General features: G+C 41.8%; 2 protein-coding genes across 2 annotated transcripts in view; both read right to left on the bottom strand.

Annotated features, from left to right (window-relative positions):
* The window catches only part of GOLPH3L (golgi phosphoprotein 3 like), a 29,956-nt gene extending 11,029 nt beyond the window's left edge, over positions 1–18,927 (bottom strand). The window contains exons 1-2 of the mRNA XM_021004598.2: positions 18,698–18,927; positions 14,614–14,805 (exon numbers count right to left, since the gene is read on the bottom strand). Coding sequence (XP_020860257.1) covers positions 14,614–14,799 — 186 coding nt within the window. The 5' untranslated portion in view covers positions 14,800–14,805; positions 18,698–18,927. The remainder of the gene's footprint in view (positions 1–14,613; positions 14,806–18,697) is intronic.
* Positions 18,928–20,938: 2,011 nt separating this feature from the next.
* HORMAD1 (HORMA domain containing 1) overlaps positions 20,939–21,965 on the bottom strand; it is a 30,168-nt gene continuing 29,141 nt past the window's right edge. The window contains exon 14 of the mRNA XM_021004587.2: positions 20,939–21,347. Coding sequence (XP_020860246.1) covers positions 21,264–21,347 — 84 coding nt within the window. The 3' untranslated portion in view covers positions 20,939–21,263. The remainder of the gene's footprint in view (positions 21,348–21,965) is intronic.

Below are 21,965 nucleotides of genomic sequence, written 5' to 3'. Positions count from 1 at the left end.
AACAGGTACAAAGGTAAAAAGCATTTTTTTTTGCCAGGCTTTCCCACTGGCTGGCACACAGTAGGCATTTACAATCAATCACATTTTAACACATACTTAAAATGGAAGGGAAGAGAGTGTAGTCAGTGCAGGGGAGTTATAGCCTGGGAAAGGACTGCATATTGGGACTGGAGAAGGCAAAGAACATGGTTAGAGGTCGCAAGGCTGAAGGAGAGGTGGAATTGACATGAGATTGTGATCAAATAAGAAAATTCCATAATGCATCAACACAGAAGTGGAACATTTGTGTGTAATGACAACATCAAGGACATCTCTGCGTATTGCTGAGGAAGAATGAAGGAGAAGGTGGTAGGGAATGTGTGAGCTGCTGATGAACCAGGAGTTAGCTGCCTTGCCTGCGTCTGCTTGAGAAAGAAGAACCTTTCTAGGCTTGTTCCATAGGTAAAAGGCGAGCTGTCACCTTAAACCAAAGAGTATTCCAACCCCACCCCCACCCCCCAACACATACAACTAGGGATCTGGGGGTGAGGTGAGATTGTAAGTGAGTGAAAGTGCAATCAGTGCTGGAAAGGTGGCCAGGGAAGCTATCATGAGGATGGAGACAGATCTCAGTACAAGAAGATGGAAGGAATGGGGAAGGCAAAGGTTTAAGAAGAAAGCCAGTTTGTTATTTATGGAGCAGGCATTCTGAATGCATGGCAAAAGGAGCGGAAAGTTTTACAGTGAGGTTTGGGGTGAGGGAGGAAGGGCTGAAGGGATGGGGCAGGAGCTGTCAGCAGGGGATGGAGAACAGAGTCTGAATGTCAGTTAGGGATTTAGAATTACTGGGATGGGGAGGGAATGACTGGGTAAGAATTATAGAGGCAGCTAGGCGGCGCAGTGGATAGAGCACCGGCCCTGAAGTCAGGAGGACTTGAGTTCAAATCCGACCTCAGACCAAATACTTGACACTTACTAGCTGTGTGACCCTAAGCAAGTCACTTAACCCCAACTACCTAACAAAAAAAAAAAAGAATTACATTCATCATTGAGAAATCAGGTAGATTAGCAGTGGATAGCTGGAAAGTGGAGGGAGGAATCCCTCTGTCATGGACGCAGGCAAATCAAGTGTGTAGGTAGCACTGTAGGAGTGAAGATCAATCAATCAATAAACCATTATTGTCTACTATGTGCCAGGCCCTGCACTGAGTGCCAGGGATACACAGAGGCAAAAGACAGTCCTTGCCCTCAAGGAGCTTTAAATCAAATGAGGAAATAACATAAATAATATATAGTTATATATAGGATAAATGGGAAATAATTAACAGAAGGAAGGCATGAGGATTAAGAGGGGTTGGGGAAAGCTGCCAGTAGAAGGTGGGATTTCAGTTGGGCCTTAAAGGAAGACAAGGAGGTCAGCAGCGGCAATGGAGGAAAGAGCCTTCCATGTATGGGGATTAGCCAGAGAAAATGCTTAGAGTCACAGAACAGCCAGGAGGCTAGTGTCACTGGATCAAAGAGTACGTGTTGGAGAGTAAGGCCTAAGAAGACTAGAGTAGGAGGGGGCAAGGTTATAAAGGCCTCTGATGGCCCAGCAGCGCATTTTGTATTTGATCTTGGAGGCTACAGGGACCCACTGGAGCTGGATGAAGGGGTGGAGAGGAGGAGAAAGAAATGCCGCATGTCATTTTTCCTGTGCTTTAGGAAAATCACTTTAGTGACTGAATGGAGGATGGATTGGAGTGGGGAGAGACTTGGGGCAGCCAGATCCTCTCACCCCCTCAGCTACTGCAATAATCCAGGCATGAGTTGAGGAGGGCCTGCACTATGGTGGTCTCATCAGAAAGAAAGTATAAAGAACAACCAATTCTTAATGCTACTTTCTCATTTCTGTGAAATCTTTATGAAAATAGCCTACATACATCAAGGGTATCTTGATGGAACTAGAAGGGGATGGATAGGCTTTTGATGATTATTTTCTATAGCAGAAATCTATATAACCTCAAAATTGATTGAAAATTGACCAGAATATAAGATCCCACATTGTCTACTGTTGGTTGGTTTTAATATAGCATTTGATAGCATAGTGAAAAATGCAAATTGAGGGCTCTTCAAACAAGGGGTCTCCCACACATTAAAATTATACAAGACTCTATGATAAACACAGCTAGGAAGATAATTGTTTTCATCAGTCATCTGAGCATTGACAAGTAAAATACGAAGAAAAAGGAGACCTATTTACCCATAGACAGGTGTCTATCAGTGCAAAGGAGGATGCCCCACACAGAGTTTAATACAAAGAAAGCAATGGCGGGAGTTCTTCAATTGTTTCTAGCTGCAGATGACACTGTCCTGATTGCATCAAGCACTGGAACATGAAAATACTTGAATGATTAAATCCATGATAATTCAAAAAAGAATAACTGATTCTCTCCTTTATTCCCCTATTATCCTGCAGAGTGGAAAATAAATCTTCTGCTTCATCCTCCCGCTTGGTCATAATAATTCCTAAGAGCCAACTTCCAAAGCCAATAACTAGCAAAGTGTGAGTGATTCCTGTGAGTTAAGACAGTCCTTGTGTTTTCACATGTAAAGACTAAGGAAAACAAATGAAATTCTATTCTCTTTCACTCAAAAAGCTATCACAGAGGATATTGGAGAGATTTTTTTTTCAGATAAATGTATCTTGTATTTCTGCCCTTAGTACGTATCCTCATAGGCTAACAATAAGAGGTAATAGCTAATGTATACAGAGAGCATTTAAAGTTTTGTAACATTACATACATACATAAATTCTCAGTTGACTCACAGAATTTCAGAGTTAGAAGACCCCTGTGATCATCTAGCACAACTCATGTTTGAAAGCTGGCACAAGGGACAACAGTCATCCTGTGTTTGCTTGAAGACTTCTAAAAGGGGGAGCCGCTGAAGGAACTGTTTCTACTTTCAGAAAGTTCTAATCATCACGTGACCACAGATTTGGAGTTGGAAGGGACCTCAGAGGTCCTCAAGCCCAACCCCAGAAATGAACTGACTTGTGCAGGATCACACAGCAAGGAAATGTCTGAAGCAGGATTTCACCTATGGTCCGTCCTCCTGACCCCAAGTCCAGAGCTCTCACCTCCACTACACTGGGGCATTTTTCTTGACATCCAGTCTCGACTTCTACTCGTTTCTACTAGTTTGGCCCTCTAGGGACAAGCAGAACAGTCGTTTTCCACAGGATGGCCTTTAAAGCATTTGCAGCAGCTTATCTGTTTTCCCTGAGTCTTCTCCAGCTCCACCAGGGCAGTTCATTGGGCCAACACTTTAGCGACTTAAACCAATTCTTCATCCCCCTAATCTCTGGGCCCTTCAGTGTTTCATGGGCCATCATTCCTGCTCTGACTCCATTCTCTTGCCTTCTCATTCTAGAACCTTTTATCCAGTTCACCTCTACACTATACTCACTGACCTGCTGCCACTGACACCATGCCAAGTTCCAGCCCAGGGTCACTCTGCTATTCCCCCCATTCCCCATGCTACTGATGAATTGATTCTTCTCCTGGCCAAGGTCAATGCCTCTCCTTTATCATTTTCTCATGTCTTTCCAAGCAGACTGCGCCTTCTATCAACCCTCCTCCTTTCCTTCTAATTTTCAGTCTTTCCCTGGTCCCTTCCTCAGCACCTACAAACATACTCAACATGTTTTTTTCACTGGCCGTCCCCTATACTGGGAATGTTCTCCATTTTCATCTCCACCTCCAGACTTTCTTCAAGCTAAAATCCCACCTTCTACAAAAGGCCCTTTGTGGTTCCCCTTAATGCCAGTTCCTTCCCTTTGAGACTACCTCCAATTTCTCCTGTGTATATCTATCTGTACATAAGCTGTATTCCTGGTTAGATTGTAAGCACCTTGTGAGAAGGGGCTGTTGCCTTTCTAGCTGTCTCCCTAGGGCTTAGCACACAGTACTTTACATAGTCATTCATTCATTCACTTATGGATTCATTTTGATGATACTGTTCCCTCGGTCTTCCTCCTACCTGGTTTACCATTCCTGCTCAGTCTCTTTTGCTGTATCGATAAGCCACAACATGCCCCCTAACACTTTCATGTGGTGGAGGCCGCTCACATTTTGAAGCCATGCCTGAAAACAGAAATACTAGTCACTTTAGGCCAGGTACTTCTCTAGCAAACAAAACACCCACTACTTTATTTGGCACCATGCTCATTCCATTACTGATCAGTCGCTTGATGGGCAAGCCATAATTATTATTTTCAATTGGAGCAAACATAGGATACGGGTGCTTTTAAAATTTTGAGCCTATGTGCCATCACTAAAACACGGGTGATAAAGTCAAAGTGGGAGCCGGGGAGCTCTCCCTCAAGGAATTTACCATTTAATAATTAAGACACGCAACTAGAGAACAATTTTGCTGTTGTTCAGTCGTTTTTTTAAGTCGTGTCCAACTCTCTATGACCCCATTTAGGGTTTTCTTAAAAAGGTACTAGAGTGGTTTGCCATTCCCTTTGCCAGCTCATTTTGCAGATGAAGAACTGAGGCAAATAGGGCTAAGTGACTTGCACAGGGACACACAGCTAGTAACTGTCTGAGGCTGGATTTGAACTCAGGTCCTCCTGACTCTAGGGCCAGCACTCTATTCGCTGTACCACCTAGCTGTCCCTCAGAGAACAAAGACAAGTATCTTTAGATTTTTTTTTTTACAAGTATCTTTAAATAAGTTCAATATTGTGTGGCTACAGACTTGGGCCATGGAAATTTAGGGAACAGAAAAATCAACATATACAGGAGAAGCTCAAGATTTCAAGGAGGAGCTGAGACCTGAACTGGACCTCAAAAGAACTGTAGGATTATACCCGACAGAGAAAAGGAAATTCAGGAAGGGGCAGTAGAGGCATGAACAAAAAGAAGCCACAGATGAGACATATGCTTTCTGTAAAAAGCAAAACTGAAATAAAAGATTTATGTTGGGAAGTACTGTAAGACAAGGGCTGACAGATGGAGGCATCTGATGGAAAAGCCTGGAAAGCCACGGTAAGGAATGCTGTTAGTGGGAGGGAGGAAAGGAGGAAGCATTTACACAGCACCTACTATATGTCAGGCTCCGCACTTTTTATAAATATCTTCTTTGACCTCCACAACAATCCTGGGATGTAGGTGCTACTGTTATCTTCATTTTACAGTGGAGAAAACGGAGGCAAACGGGAGGTTAAGTGACTCACCTGGAGTCACCCAGCTAAATCTGAACTCAGGTCTTTTTGACTCCAGGTCCAACATTCTATCTACTGCATCACTGGCTGCCCCTGTGATGGTGATTATTGATAATCGTCATGGAAGAGAAAAACCTATACTAGCCTGCTACTAGTGAAATGGGAATAGAGTCTACAGATTACTGAACAAAAAGCTTAAGACTGTAGCTTAGTATTTTTCCCATCTACAGAGTTTTTGGAGCCATCTGTCACTTTCATTCTTTATTCTATGGATAACTATGGCTAGGCAGGAACAGATAAAAGTAGCAGCCATCAAGGGAAGCCAGTAATACAATAATAATTTTAACTTACGTACTTCCTAGACCAGGGGTGGGGGACCTGTGGCCTCAAGGCCGCAGGTGACCCTCTAGGTCCTTAAGTGTGGCCCTTTGACTGAATCCAAACTAAATTTGTTCTGTGAAGTTTGGATTCAGTCAAAGAGCTGCACTTGAGGACCTAGAGGGCCACATGTGGCCTTGAGGCCGCAGGTCCCCCACCCTGTTAGATAGTTCAATTCAATAATTCAACAGCCTCTATGTGCAAAGCACTATGAGAGATGCTGAGGGTACAAAGATGAAAGAAGTCACTTTCCTTAAGAAGCTTAGTTTAACGAGAAGAAACTGCACTCCATGCAGGAATAAGCAATAATCTCTATTATCTTTCCATTTCACAAGGGATAGAAAGTGGACCTGTGAATTCATTAATATTGGGACCACTCAGAAAAGAACGATCCCATTAACAGTAACTTAGAGAACTGTCTAGTTCACTGAGAGGTTAAGGGACATGCCTGGGTTCACAAAGCCAACAGGTGTAAGACGTGGAACTAGAACCTAGGTCTTCCCAAGGTTCTCTATTCACTCTCTCGTAATGCTTAGCCTTCTATTTTCTATCGTTGGGAAAGTTCTAGAAGGGGTACCTGCTTTCATTCTTTCACTAAAAAGTTATGGTGCCCTGGATGACCCGTTAGCTTTCACCACATCTTGGTCTGCCTGTAAATGCAGCTGTTAGAAAACAGATTTAATGATGTTTTACATGATTGCACATGTATAACCTCTATCAAACTGCTTACCAATTTGGGGAGAGGGGAGGGGAGGGAGGGAAGGAGAGAATTTGGAACTCAAAATGTTCAAAAATAAATGTTAAAAATTTTTACATGCAATTAGGAAAAAATTTATTATTTAAAAAAATGAAATTTAACAAAAGGAAAAACATGATATTTGCTGATTCCTTCCTCTGATCCCCTTTCAAATGAATGCGTTGCTGTAAGGGTGAAGGGAGATAATTGAAGTTGACGCATTTTTTTCAGCTGTGTCTCCCAGGTGGCACTTGCGGAACTGTTGCCAAGAGGATATCCTTCTACTCTTATCTCTGAAGTTGTGATTTGTAGTTAGACATGTCCTCATGTACCCTTCTTTTTCACTCTGAGCAGATTAGAGCATCGAGGCCTCTTACAGGACCGTAGGAGAGAAAAGGCCCGTGGAGATTATCTGGTGTAACTTCCCACACTGTGAATGCTCTCCAACACATCCTAGACCATGGCTGATTGGTGGGGCCAGGGGTGGGAGAAGACTTGCTACCTGCTTCTAAGGCACTCTCTTTCATTTCTGGACAGTCCTACTTGTTAGATCTTTTCTTTCCTTTTTTTTTTAAGTTTGGAAAATGACTCTGACCTCCAAGCAGCAGTTTCGGTTCTGTCTTCTGGATCCACGGAGAATTAAGACAATTCTTTCCTCAGATTACTGTACTTCAAATATCTGGAAAGTGATAATCTGAATGCACAGTCCTCCCCATTTGTTCTCTTCTCAATAAACTCCACTGGCTCCTATATCTAGGACCAATACAGGCTTCTCTGGCATTTAAAGCCCTTCCCATCTGGGCTCCAAGCTGCCTCTCTAGGCTTACCCTTCCAAACTACCGTCTATCTACTTTTATAAACTTAGATATTTTTTCCTGATAAAATGTAAGCTCCCTGAGAGCAGCAATTCTTTCACTTTCATTTCTGTATTCCCAGGACCTAGCACAGTGCCGTTCTCACTTCTGTTTGTTGTTCAGTCATTTCAGACTCTTTGTGACCTAGTTTAGGGGGTTTTTTTGGGGTAGAAATACTAGAGTGGTTTGCCATTTCCTTCTTCAGCTCATTTGACAGATGAGGACACCTAGGCAAACAGGGTGAAATGGCTTGCCCCAGAGTCACACAGCAAGGAAGTGTCTGAGGCCAGATTTGAACTCAGGAAGATGAGTCCTCCCGACTCCAGGCCAGCACTCTATCCTCTGCAACACCAGATACTAAATGTTATTGATTGCCTGAAGGTAGCTCTCTTGCTCCCCCCAAAGCTTCTCTTCTCTACACTAAACATTACTAGTTTCTTTAGCTGTTTGTCATGTGATGTGATTTTAAGTCCCTTTAACATCTTGGTCACCCTACTCAGGATGCCCTCCAAATCCAAAACATGGCCTCAGAACAGAAGGAAACATTTCTAAGGTTCTGTCCACAATGGTGGGCTTATCTTCTAGACATTACTTTAGATAGTGACTTCATTAGTTTCCAAACTTTGACTTTGGCTTAGTCTTAAGGTCTTATGCCACAAGTGAGCATGCCAACACAATAAAAGTTAGAAGAAGGGTTCCCAAATTGTTTTGAGTAAAAGGGCCTTATTACCGTCAAATTAGTTCTCAAAACCCCATGGGAGTAGTTGAGAATCCAATGATTGAGAAAATACAAGGTGATGAAAACTTAATATGGATTTAGTCACAATTCTAAAAAAAGCAGCATGGTACGTATAGTGGACAGACAGCTGACTCTGGAATGAACGGGAAGACCTGACCCAAATGCCTCCTGGGACACATCCTGAGTGTGTGATTCTGGGAAAGGCAATGCTCTGGGGACCACTTTAAGACTAGGCATTGCAGAGGAGTGAGTGAGTTGCATCTACAGATGAGGATTCCCCACACCAATGAAATCACAGGCCTTGATAAACAAAAGGGAGAGATTTTATATCTGAAAAATAGTAAAAATATTTCTGATATTATTTATTTGGTCTCCAGTTGTTTTCTTACTTACTGTACGGAGTCATGGTGCCTATTTTGTTGGAGCTAAGTAATGAGTAAAAATGACAAACGTTTAGTATGTGAACAGATGGTTGGACTCCTTACCATGATTCCATGGCATACAGGGGTGAAGGGTCCACAAGCTGGGAAGCTGGGAATCAGAGCAACAACAGCCTAGGACAAATGGCTTGTGATAAAGCTATCAGCTGAAGGTCACCATAGAGGATTTATGTCCTTATTGCTAAATAGAACATATGATAAACCACTAGATTACATATGAAGCTACCCCAGGGCATAAAATTTGTGGGAGTTCTACTCAAAAGAGTTAACAAGCCTGAACAGTTCCCATGCCTTAAGCAAAAAGGACAAAGATAGGTGACAGATGTGTTTAGAAGCATGTCATCTTCAATAGTAAGGTGGCAGGAATAAAATGGTCCTTTAGCAAGTTCCTAGACTCAGTGGTCACATCATCATAAGGGAACTGGAAAGGGAAGGGAAACAAGCATTTGAGAAGTGCCTGCGGTGTGCCGAATGTTATCTTATTCATAAATGAGATAAGTCCCTTCCCAATGGGGGTAGGTGCTGTTATTATCCCCATTTTACAGTGGAAGAAACAGGCAAAAGAGGTGAAGTGACTTGTCCAGGGACACACAGCTAATAAGTTTCTGAGGCCAGATTTGAACTTAGGTCTTCCTGATTCCAGGCCCTGTGCTCTAAGCTCTCCATCTCAGCCAAAAAACAAGGAGCATGAGGGCTTTTTCCTCACTGCCAAAGTTAGATCAAGAAGAGAGCTGGTACTCTGAAGAAGAAACAGAGAAAAGTTAGTTCATCTGAACTACATTTATTCTACATATAAGATAAGCCTTTAGCCTTTCGAGCTATCAGGCCAATGATCCTTTTATTATATGCCATGGGTCTAATTACATTTTTCAATATAATTCTCTGAAGCGTGATAACCAAACAGCAGAACTCCACAGACCACACAGAACAACCTGACAAACAAATCTTCTAACCCAATAACAACAGCTATAGCCATTTTAATCCTTGGGAGAAGAATTACTCATTTTACTATTAAATTTAAATGTCCTTGAAAAGACAAAGTTCAACTGTCTTATAATGTCAGGAAATTCAAATATAGAAAAAGACTAACCTTTTAGAGAGAGCTTATATTTCATTCATTCTTTCTAACAAGTTGTTTACATGATGGCCACAGGCTGGCTGAAAGACTCACAAAAAAACTAGTCACCTCAGACTTCCTAAGGAGCTAACAATAATGTTCTTAGCAAAAGGCAGCAGTAGCCTGATCAAGTATAATGCCAAGGCCAGGGACACCATATTCACAGTTTTAAGTCAGATTCTTACTTACCTTGTCTAACTTCTCCTATCGTTTCTTTTTTATATTTTTCAATAGTGCAAACATCAATTTTTTTCCACTTTTAAGCCAAATTTTATTCATGTCTTTTGTTTTTACATCACATTTATTTCCATATATACACTTTCCTCCACCCATTGAGGCCTCCATGGTTATAAATATAAAACAAAACAAAACAAAACATAAAATCCAAACAAGTTCAATACGACTGACAGATAAGCAGACCACATCTGAGAGCTTGTGCTACATTTCACACTCAGAGCTCTTAAGCTCTTCAAAAACTTTTATCTTTTTTCTATGTGCAAGATTAGTCAAAATGATAAAGCATTAATTTAAAAATATGCCTATCTAGTCCTATTTGGGATTTGGTTTAAAAATTTTAATGAACATTTTTCTAAAACGCCTAGTACTTACAGAATATATGTCTTTGAAAACTTGTAGCTATTCCATTTGCATTTCAGTGACACAGAGTTACATTAACATACTATTTTTCCAATGACCAAGAGAAGAAATTAAACACAGTGACTGGTATGTAGCAGATGCTCGATACATTTCTATTATGTTAATAAAATTACAAATGAAAAGCCAAGCCGGGTACCATAATTGCAAGAGGTTAAAAGAATCCTCCCCCAAAATCATTAAGACAAGAGAGTTCACTTAATTCCTATCATGGGTAACTTTTTATCCAGAAAATATAGATTCTAATAAATTATTAGTTACAGAATCCTAGTCTTTCACGACTAAATATCAGTGAGCCAATGAAAGCTCAGTATCAAGAATTCTTAACAAAGGCCATATTGACATTTCAACAGGAAATGAATCTATTTTACGCTGGCCCCGTTGGTACTCAGGGTCAGTGTTTTCATCGATGCCAAGTGTTATTTGTCTGAGGTAATAACCAAATTTTTCAAAGGTGCTTCTCCACATTTGAACTTTCCAACAGATCATAAAGGAATTTATATTTTCAAGAAACGTTGTGGCATATCTTCTAAATTACAGATTTTTAAGAAAAGAGAAGACAGCTAGCTGTCTTTCTGGATACTTGGAATAAATCCATCTGGGAGAGAGCTGAATGAATTACCTTCTTGAAATGAAATCTTCTTTGAGGTCAATAATTATCTGAAAAATCTGTCTTCTAGGCTTTTAAAATACAGATCTAAATTTAATTTCTAGTGACATTAAATAATATTGTTTCTAAGCAGAGGTTCTGGCCACAGTAATATGGAAATCATTAGCAAAATTATCTTAAACATGGGTCTTTTGAGTTATAGCGTTTTCCACGGAAAGAAAGTTTCATATTTGTTCAAGTATGTAACTGATAGATAGGCAAGGAGACATAATAGCTTAGCGACCTAGAAAGGCCTGGATTCAAGGGCCTGCCTCTGACACTTAGTGGGGAGTGTAAGTAACCTGAGGCAATTCACTCAACCCCTTATCGCTCTAGGAAGTTCTCTAACACTACAAATTGGGCCAAAATATTGACCTACAATTGGCTGAGGAAGTTTACGCCAATGAAATCACGAGACTAGCGTCTATCCCTGACTTATACCAAACACCCAACACCACACAACCAGTAGCTTTGGCCAAAGAGAACGAACATAATGAACAACAAATCCTAACAGGCAATGGCTGGATTTGGCTAAAGCACTTCAATGAGCTTCTTTCCAATTTCCTTAAGGTGCTCTCTCGCCTAAAAAGCTGCAATGGTCCCTCCACTCACAGCTCCCCACCCCCTTACTCATAGGATAAAGTTCAAAGGCCTAGCCAGACACATAGTTGTCTTAAACTCATTAATATCTCTTGAATGAATATTCATTAAGTCAGTAATTTGGAAGACCAGTAGCAAAAGTGCAGGTGCCACCTAATTTACACATTCACAAAGATAGGAAAGGCAAGTATCTGGCCATTTGGAATTGCTAACATTTAGGTACATCAGAATACTTCGTCCTAAATGGTCTGATTCAAAAATGCCTATAAATTTTTCTCATATTTTCTGTACTGCAAGTTAACTAATAAAACCTTTATTTATGAACTTCCCTTTGAAAGCCAACTAGAGCAATCCAAAAGGCTGTTAATTCAATTCACTGGCCATTTAACTACTGCCTGCTACATTCAGGGCGCTGGGTACACAGCAGAGTTGCTTAGAGGTTAGATGATCACTAATCAGGGACGGGCTGTTGTGCAGAGGGGATTTCTGCACAGGGAAGGAAAGGAGAGCAGCCAGATGACAGGATCAAAACGTTGCAAACACAAAATACTGACTATCACAGACTTAGAGCTGGAGGGTCCATCTAGGCTAACCCCTCATTCTACAAATGAGGAAACTGAGGCTTAGAAAGGTGAAGTGACTTGCCCAAATCAGGATTTGAATCTAGCACTTTTCCAAACTGACCTCTTAGATTCCATCCTCCTCCACTGATGGGGTGAGCTCAAGCATAGATCTCTCCTGCCCCTCGCACCAAAGGGAATCTGGCTCCCATTTGTCTACAGACTCCTGCTCCTTATCTCCCTTTGAAAGCCTTAGCCCCACCTTTTGGCCTTACTCAGATGCCTTCCAGTTCCCTTCATTACAGGCCCCATAAAACACTTAAACTTTCAGGTTCCTTATCTACTCCCCTTATCTCCCTTTGACTGAAGCCTTCCAGTTCCCTCCATTAGCTATTCCCATTGTCTATTCAATCTCTCAGACCTCCCCAATTAGAATTCTTACTTAGACCCTTCTCCCAGCCCCCTTCTCTGGCCACCCAAAGTTACTTTAGTATTTAAGATCCACCCTGGCCTCCATTCAGATGCTGAGAATCTCATGCCCAAAAGGCTGAGACTTTCTCGGGCCCACTCGTCCTTATGGGCATCACCTGGCCTATGTGATTTATCACTAATAAGCTTTTCCTCTGGCTGAAAGATTTGAGTTGAATTCTTTCAGGCAGGGCCCGGCATCGTGATCTTAGGGTTCCCATGAGCACCCCAAAACCTCTAGACCTCTTCACCATGACTTATGAACCCCTTTTAACCTGCCCATCCTCAGCAGACTTCTCAGCTCTTTCATTAAATGAAAGGGCAGGACTCCATGCTCTCTTAGATTCCTCCCACAATCATCAGTTAGTATTGGTGTTTCTAACATCACATACGGTGCTTAAAATTTTCAAAAGTGTTTTACTGACACTTCTTTATGTGACTTCCCCTTCCAACTTAATCACCCCTGCCCCTAGAACTTTGTCCTGTGACACAACAGTTGTGTAAGGTCCTCTTCTCCCCTGCTGTAAAATTCCTCCTGGCACCAGTGTAAAGAGACATACAAAGACAAGATCAGATAAGGGCAGTCTCAGAGTAGCAATATAAATCTAAGCATCCACAGGTCAGCTGGAAATGAACTGACCCTGCCCCCACCAGGGCTGAAGCCAGCCACTCACAGTGAACAAATAAATCTCTTTAGCATTCACTGCTACATACTTTGTAAGAAGTGTTCTGGCCACTGCACTAAGGGGCCCAGGAACCATATTTCTATCCCATCCTAAACAGCACTCTGAACATCCTTCCCAATCAGGAGCTTTGTTTACTTAATTTATTCTTTAAAATTTTCTTATTTAATACAAGATCCCAATCCAACCTTTTCAGCTAACTCTAATAATACAATGGAGTTTTGTTTTCTCAATTGATTTGTACTGAATATTTCTTTTGTAGTACAGATCCAAAATTCAACTTTCTCAGCTAACTGGGAGGGGAAGGAGGGAAAAGAAAGAAGTAATTGGAACCTTTAAATAAATAACTCCTTTGTGAATGCAATTAACAAACCTATAATTTTATTTAAGGAAAAGGCTATAAATCCCCACTGGGCACAGAGTTGCCCATGAGCCTTTTTATGTATGTCCTCTGTGCACATACCGGGCACTTGTCTGATATTAAGGTTAATAACAACTTTCTACATAAAAGGCTTGCAGCTTCACCTGAGAAATGGGAAGTAATGAGAGTGTAATTACAAGCCAAAGATGTCACCAGAGCTCTTCCTGGTTATACCAAAGAATCCAAGCCAAGGGAGACATGATACCACTCAGGATGTTTCCTTAAGTACCCTGAAACACTCCAATGTTGGCCATGTTATTTTGCCTTTCAGCTCAAGTCAAATAGCAGTAAGAGGTTTTTTTTTTAAAAAACAAGTTAAATTCACTCTTAAGAAAATTTCAACATCTGTATCAATAATATGGTGTTCTCGTATTTACATAGATAGGATATTCAAACACTTTCTAGATATATACTCCTAGTCCCCCTCTGTGAAAGGTTAAAAAAGTACTGAGGAAACTCAGACACAGACAAGGATTTAAATGACTAATAAAGGGTAAAATGTCCTATTGGGAGGAAGAATCTCTTCTGCAAAGCTTGACCTCTCAAAACATTATTTGACTACATAATAAATGTTCTGTCGTGATAAGGGAAAACACAGCAGGAAGAGGAAAGTTTAAATTGTTTTAAAAAATCAAACAAAATCCAAATCACCAAATGAGAGTATTTAAACCTAAGTGAAGAAAAGAATTCATAACATTCGAAAAGTTATAGGGCTCTACCTATTCTTTACATTTGTAAAACAGGTAAACAGCCCTTCTTTATTTCAATGCAAGAAGTTTCCTTCAGAACTCAAGAAGCCATCAATACAATAGACTCTCCAGAGCAGGCAGTTAATTCTGGCTTGTTAATGGTGAATTGTTACATCAACAATTTTGTCCAGTGAATAAGCCTTCCTCACCCACAAAATCTAAGACTTTGGAGGAGTTTCTCAGTTAGTTATACTTCTGGATATCATCTTACAGGCCTCAGTCATCAGAGGCTACTGGAGCTCCCAAATTGTGGAGCACAAGAGCCATGCTTGGCAAAAAAAAAATCCCAGAAGGTTTACTTCTCTTAAACGTCTCAATATTAATATGACTAATATGTATCATGCACACGGAGATCAATACTTGAACTCCATTACCTCCTTATCCTTCAGGCCCAGGAGCAACACCTCTTCCATAAGGTTGAGGCGAATATCCTTCGAGTCCCCGGAGTCATCATTATCCAGACCTCTCTCTTGGCTGGAGTCTTCCTCACCTTCCAACTTCTTTTCAGAATTCTTGCCACCCTCAGTTCGCCGCCGGCCTCGGTGAGTCAAAGATGACATTCTTACCTGTCCCAGGGGAGGTTGGACAAACACTTATACATATATGTGTGTGTGTGTGTGTATGTGTGTGTGTGTACAGAGATGATGGGGTATGGGCCCCAAGTTGGGACCTTTGCCCCTTACCCCAAAGGGAGTTTGGATCCCACAGTCTAAGGGGACTCTCCCTGAATTCTCCCACTCGATCAAGTGCATCTGAAGCTCCCCTGAGGCTATGATCCTATCAACTGGCCTTTCATTATGGCCAAGCCCAATCTCCCAATTCTCTGTCACCCTTAACCTGGCCCATTACTCTCACCTTCCTATGGCCCCTGACTATTTCCCACCCTAGACCTTATCTAGACCCCATTCTCTATCTCCCAGTCACTCCAATCAAGATCCTTCCTGGATCTCTCCCACAGTCTTTCTGTATATAAGGTCCATCTTGTCTCTATTAAGGTGCTTAGATTCTTATAATATAGCTAATAGCTCATTAACGTTCATACTCCTTAAGAGTGTGGCCAATATGGTGGATATTCTAATAAACCTTGTCTTTGGCTGAAAGAAAGGTAGGGTCAAATTTTTTCTCACAGGACCTGTGTGTTGTGATTTTGGAGTCCCAGCACCCCTAAACCCCTAAAACTCAACAGAGACACCCACAAATGCATACATATGTATATATATATATGCTCAAGTATCTCTCAATACGTATCTCTATATATGTCTTAAAACAAGAAATACTTAGAAATTTAGGTTGACAATTGAATGAAAGGGGAAGTTTTTAACAATGAAATTGGAAAATCCTATTTGCTTTTAAAAAGGCAATGACCAGACTGCACACGTATAACTTTATCAAGCTGCTTACTTTCCCAATGATGAGGGAGGGGAGGAAGGGAGAATTTGGAAGGCAAAACTGTAAAAAAACAAAGGTTAAAAATTGTTTTTACATGTAATTGGAAAAATATTAAAATTCATTTAAAAAATAAAGTAAATATGCCTTTGTTAAAAGGGAGGGGCAATGACCCAGTTTCTTCATATAACAAGTCAGATCAAACCATGAAACCTGCTGCTCAACTAGATATCCTTATGATTAATATATCATCCTTTCTGTCTAGAGCTCAAGTGTGAATCTTCTATGACTTAATGCAAAATATCCTCCACACTGTATCTACAAATTAAAAAGCCTGACTTATTAACACAGTTCATTCATTCATCTAATAGACACTTTTTAGACACCTGGCTGCTAGATACTGTGAAAGCTCTAAAAATAAGTAAGAAACACTTGTCTTCAAGAAGCTGACATTCTAGTAGGGGAAATAAGACACAGACTCAAACAGCTATGACAAAAAATTTAATATAAAAGCATGTGAAAGAGGTAAAAAAAACAAAAAAGGTTCTATGATATTTATTTGAAGGAAAACTTCACTTTAGAGCAGACAGAGTAATGAAAAAGGCTTCATGAAGGAGGCGACTGAGCCTTAAAAGATGGATAGGATTTCAACAGGCAGAGATAAAGAGATGGGCATTTAAGCAGAAGAAAAACAGCATGAGCAAAAGTGGGAAAGCATGAGATGTACTCCAGGACTGGGCAAGCAGCACAATCTGGCTGATGTTCAGAATTCAGGATGGGGGAACAGTGTGAGATAAAGTTGAAAAGGTAGGTAGGCTAGAACCAGATTGCAAATAGCCTTCCTCGAAAGCCAGACTACAAGGTTTGAAGTTCATTTGATAGATGGTGGTTTCTGTTGTGAAGTAAAGGGATCAGAGCTGCAAAGTAGGAAAGTAAATTTAGCAGTGGTGTGCAGGATGAACTGGAGAAGGGAAAGAAAGAATGAAGACAGAGAGACAGAAAAAGGTTATTACAACAGCCTGAGGTGAGGAGGGCTGGCCTAGGATGATAGCAGTGGGAATGATCAGAAGACAGCAGATTTAAGAAATTTTGTGATGGTGGAATCCATAAGACTTGGTGTTTCATTAGATATGGAAGATAAAGGACAGAAAGAGTTAAAGATGAGTTCAAGGCTGCAAGCACGGGTAATCACGAGAATTGTAGCACATCCATAGTAGTAATGATGTGAGGTCACGGTTATAATTCTGTCTTCATGGTGACTAGTCAACTTTGTTTCATTCCATGGCTAGTGAAGACTTAATGTTGGTTGGTCAGGCAACAGGTATTTATTAAGCACCTACTATGTGCTATGCACTGTGCTAAGTAGCGGTTAAACTAATCTTAGCCAGCCCTCCATTTGGCAAATGCACACAGTTGGTCACAACAGAAAGTGGCATGGGAACGTGGACAGATTTACATCTGTTGAGAGTACCACCATCACCTGAGTCACTCAGCTTTGTAACTTTAAAGTCATCCTTGACTCTTTCTTTTTATTCACTTCTAATATCCATCAACTAGATTCTATCTCCATAAAATTACCCAACGCCTTCTCTCTATTCACAGCCACCAACTTGACTCAGGACCTCCAGACTTCTACCTGTTCTATTTTACTATCCTGCTAATAGATCTTCCATCTTCAATCCTAACTGCACTATTAGTATTTCCTTATGTTTCATCCTCCACTCGGTTTGCATTTGCATACACCATCCCCTATTCCAGGAATGTGCTCTCTCCTCCAGGACACCTTCAAAAACATGCTCCCCTGCCACCTCCTTCCCTAAGACTTCCTCTGACTTCCTTAACTGCTAATGCTCACCCATGCCTCAAATTACTTAGTACTGTATTTGTGCATGTGCTATAGCTCTCCAATAAAACATACGGATCTAAACACAGGAACTGCTTCATTTCTGTCTTGTACTGTCCATGCCTTGTGCATAGTAGGAGCTTGGTTAATGTTTGTTCTTCCATCACTACAAATCTATTTCTGACACTGTAAAAACTCATACCAAACGATCTCCCCACGGTTCATGTGTGGCATCTTTTTCAAATCTAAAGGAAAAGTGCTGCCATCAGACTACATTTGAAAAATAAAGGTGTAAGGAGAAGGGTAATGATAGCCAGGCCATCCACATACAGGTACCCAAGAAGTGAGAATAAGAGTGCAAGTGAGCAGTGCACTGGAAACATTTCTTTAGTTGAAGGTTGAAGGAAACTTCCCTAGTAACAGGGCTTAGAGTTAAAAGGGGGCTCACTAGTCCACCTCCCCTATTTTACAGATGAGGTAACTGGAAACTCCAAGAGAGGTAAAGTGACTTGATAAGGTCACATAGTTACCAACAACAGCAGGTGTGCCATTTACCTATTGCTCGGTTCTTTCACTTGAGCCTCACAAACAATCCTTCCAGGTAGGGACTAAGAGGAAATTGCTGCTGACCTCAGTGATGTGCCCACGTGTCAGCAGTTGGATCTGGGGGGAGGGGGGGCCTCCGATTCCCAGGTTCAGGACCTCATCCAGGACCCTGTCCTTTCTTAGAGGACACTGTACTTTCAAATAGCCACGCTGTGCTTCGGAGGAACCTCAATACCGACTGTACATAAGAAAAATGTATAAGCAACACTTAAAGCGGAAAAAGATGTAAGGTCGAATCCCTCACAATACGGTTTCTTATGCAAAATATGTTCCAGGTAGGCACACTCGTGGGGTCGTTCCAGCAGGCTGGAGGGAAGCCTACTTGGAAGAGGAAGAGGAGGGAGAGGAGGGAGGAGGAAGACGAAGGTAAATGCTCGCATCAGGCACTGCAGGAAGCCGGAGCGTACGTCCTGGCCGCCCCACGGCCGAGAAACTTCAAGCCCCGCGTGACCGTGACCAAGAAGGAGAACTTCCTAGCTGGACCTGTGCGGGGGCCACGTACGTGGGTGTGCAAGCTGGCTAGCCGACGGACAACCAACAGGTCACCGCAGCCCGCGCCCGCTCTGACCAGCAAACAGGCGGCCCGGCGGCCGGCAGCGGGCAGAGGCCTCGGGCGGACTCACCTGGCGTCTCGGCGGCTCCTCGAGATGCGGGGCCCGGACGGCGTCGGGCTCCCCTTGGCTCAGGACACCTGTTCACCCTCCGCTCCTTCGGGGTGAGAAACTTCTTTGGCGCCGACGAAGCACCAACTTTACTTCCTGATCCTCGGCTGCAAACAAGGACTAACACATCAGCTTCCTCGGCGATCGCTAGGCAACCTAGCTTGGTGTTTCCGCTTTCGGCCAATCAGGGCCCGCCAGGGCGGAGCTCCAGCCAATGGGCGGCAGAGAGGGGGTGGGCGTCCCCCTCCCCCCCCCCCCCGCTATTGTGTTGCCGTCCAGACAAACCCCACAAAAAAGAGGTAGGTCGAGGCTCGGGGCTGACAGCCGGCCAGCCCAATGGCGGACCCCTAACCTGGAGGGCACGGAAGGCAGCCCACCCTCGGGGCCGGCCGAGGGAGGGGCGTGACCCACAGCCCCTGGAGCAGGTGTGCGGGCGGAGCATCCTGGCAGGACTGGGCCGGGCTGGGCCGGGCTGGGCCGGGGAGGATGGGAGGAGGGAGATGGGGGAGGGGGTGAGGAGGGAAGCGGGAAGAGGTCAAACCAGCCGCTTTGGGGTGGGCCCAGAAGGAGTGACGTCACCGGCCGGGCCTGCGGGCCAGCAAAGCTTGAGCCTGGTCAGTGCAGAAATTGACGGGCTGATGTTTTCAGAACCTGGCCAACCAAACTCTGCTTTGCAAAGAAATGGAAACCCAAACCCTGTCAGGTGGGCCTAGACCCCAGACTGGCGGATTCTGAGGGCTCCCCGCTAGAGATCACCGAGCCTAATGGAAAGCATATGATGGCCCTAAAGTCTGGCATCCTGGGTTCCAGTACCACCCCATGCAATTAGGCCCTCTATGGGGTTCTCCAGGCGAGCTATCGTTTAACCTCTCCGAGAGTTCCAGGCCCTTCATCTGCAAAAAGGAGATAACCCTTGCTAGGCCCACCTCCACCGGCTGTGGTGAGGAAATTCTCACTTTGGAGTGGTGAATGCGAATCACTGTAATTACCTTTCCCACCCACTAGTTAAAAGTGTAGGTACCAACTAGCAAAACACTATATATTGAGAGCTTGCCAGTTTTCTTCTATTTAAATAAAAACTAGAAGCCACGAAAGTCATACCATGCTAAACAGTAAAGGATTTATTTGTTATTGAAAATGCCATACAGCGCTCCAAATCACGAATAATAAGAGAAATACAAATGAAAACAACCCTGAGGTTTCACCTCAGATCCTGAAAATCAGCAAAAATGACAAAAAATGGCAACACAGACAGGGCTGTAGAAAGATAGGCACACTGACAATTTGTTGGTAGAGTTGTGAAATGGTACAACCTTTTGGAAAACAATTAGAATTAGGCAAATAATGTGATTGAAATGTCCATGTCTGGACTTATACCCCAAGGAAGCCATGGGTAAGAGAAGGTCCCCACAGCCTCCAAACTATTTATAGTAGCCCTTTTTGTGATAGCTGAAAGAGGGAAACAAAGCACATGCCCATCAACTGGGGAATGGCTAAACAAATAATGAAATATGATTGCTGTCCAGTAAGAAATGATGCATGTGATGAATGCAGAGAAACATGGAAAGATCTAGATGAACTGATGCAGAGTGAAGTAAGCAGAGCCAAGGAAACAATATGCACAGTGACTACAACAATATAAATGGAAAGAACAACACACCACAAAATCAAACATAAATGTAACAAAACTACAAAGATCAAACAAAGCTCAAAGAAAGAGCTATGAGAAAACACCTCCCACCTATCCCTTTGTAGAGGTGAAAGATCCACAGGTCTTACATGTTTTAGGACTTTTTCAATGTATCATCAATTGTGCTGACTTTTCTTCTCTAAAAAAAATACTGTTTGTCATAAAGGATGGCTCTCCAGGAGGGAAAGGAGAGGGATACATACAATGGTAATGTAAGAAAGAGAAAATATCAATAAAAACTTACTAAAGTAATGTCATACAATAAAATCTGTTGCTGTATGAAATCTGTAAAAACATTTTAAAAGTACCAATATTTGCAATAAATTATAGATCATCATTTTAATACACTATAAAAAAGTACTGAAGAATATTGTTTTAATAATAAAACACAATGACAGTCACAATTTATATGGTAAAGTTCAAACATACATATAATTGTGAATCCCCAAAATGTTAATACCTCAATATATCAGAGTTGGTAGTATTAAAGCAAATTAAAAATTAATGGATATATTTCTAAATGAATGGTCTGCCAAACAGAGATAATTCAGTGCTAATTGGAAAATGAGTTAACCAGTCACCTGACAATTTTATTTGCCTTTGTCCCACAAACTTCCTCAGAATAGATCAAAATTTGGTTCTTAATTCATAATATTTTAAGCTATAGTCAATTCTAAAATGTGTGAGACCTGCTTTAGGGTTACATACATAAAGTTTCAAGTTCTTCGGGGATTGGGTATAGAGGCAGAGGAGGAGACACACCTTAAAATGTAATATTCAATTTAGATAGCATAAGTTGAGAAGATCTTTACAAACAAGCAGAAGGGAAAATCATCTCTATATGTAATACTTTGGTTCACTAAACTTTCTCCTTTTTGGCATTGAATCTTGACTACAGGAAGATTCAAATGGTTGGAGGACCTGTCAAGAGAAAATACAGCTAAGGAAGGATACATTCTACTGTGCCAACTTCATTGTGAATTTAGGTCTCTTTCTGTTCATTTGCTATTTGAGGTCAGCTTTACTTTGATGTAAAGATATAAGAATTCACATCTTCTTCAAAAAGATGTGACTATTAATATGTGTCTTTCCTGATGGCTGCTAAAACAATACACATTTGAAGTATGTACTAGGCAATGTCAGATTAAAAAGCATCGTGCTCCCCAAATAAGCAATTTTAATCTCTTGTCTATTTCATATTACTGCCCTTCATGAACTCTACATACTAAGCAATGTTGTACTATAAATCTGTCCCCAAGGCTTAGCATGGCATCCCCAACTTCTAGAAAATACTCCCTCTTTATTTCTACTGTTCAGAGTCCTTTTCCATAAACACTTAGCATAGAGTGCTAGCTCCTTTGTGAAGTCTAGCATTTAAAAGTGTTCTCCAATCCTCAAATTTTTCTAAAGTATTTTGTTTGGATGTATCCTTTTCTAGCATCACAGATCTTGTGTTTTATGTATGTATCTATATATGGTCCACATAGAATACATTTACAGACACATACTTGCACATCTGTATACATACATACATATATA

The sequence above is a fragment of the Phascolarctos cinereus genome, unplaced genomic scaffold (assembly GCF_003287225.1).
Source record: "Phascolarctos cinereus isolate Bilbo 61053 unplaced genomic scaffold, phaCin_HiC Scaffold_5;HRSCAF=322, whole genome shotgun sequence".
NCBI classification, from domain to species: domain Eukaryota; kingdom Metazoa; phylum Chordata; class Mammalia; order Diprotodontia; family Phascolarctidae; genus Phascolarctos; species Phascolarctos cinereus.
The sequence above is the reverse complement of the archived record's forward strand: the minus strand, read 5'-3'. Positions and strand labels throughout refer to the sequence as shown.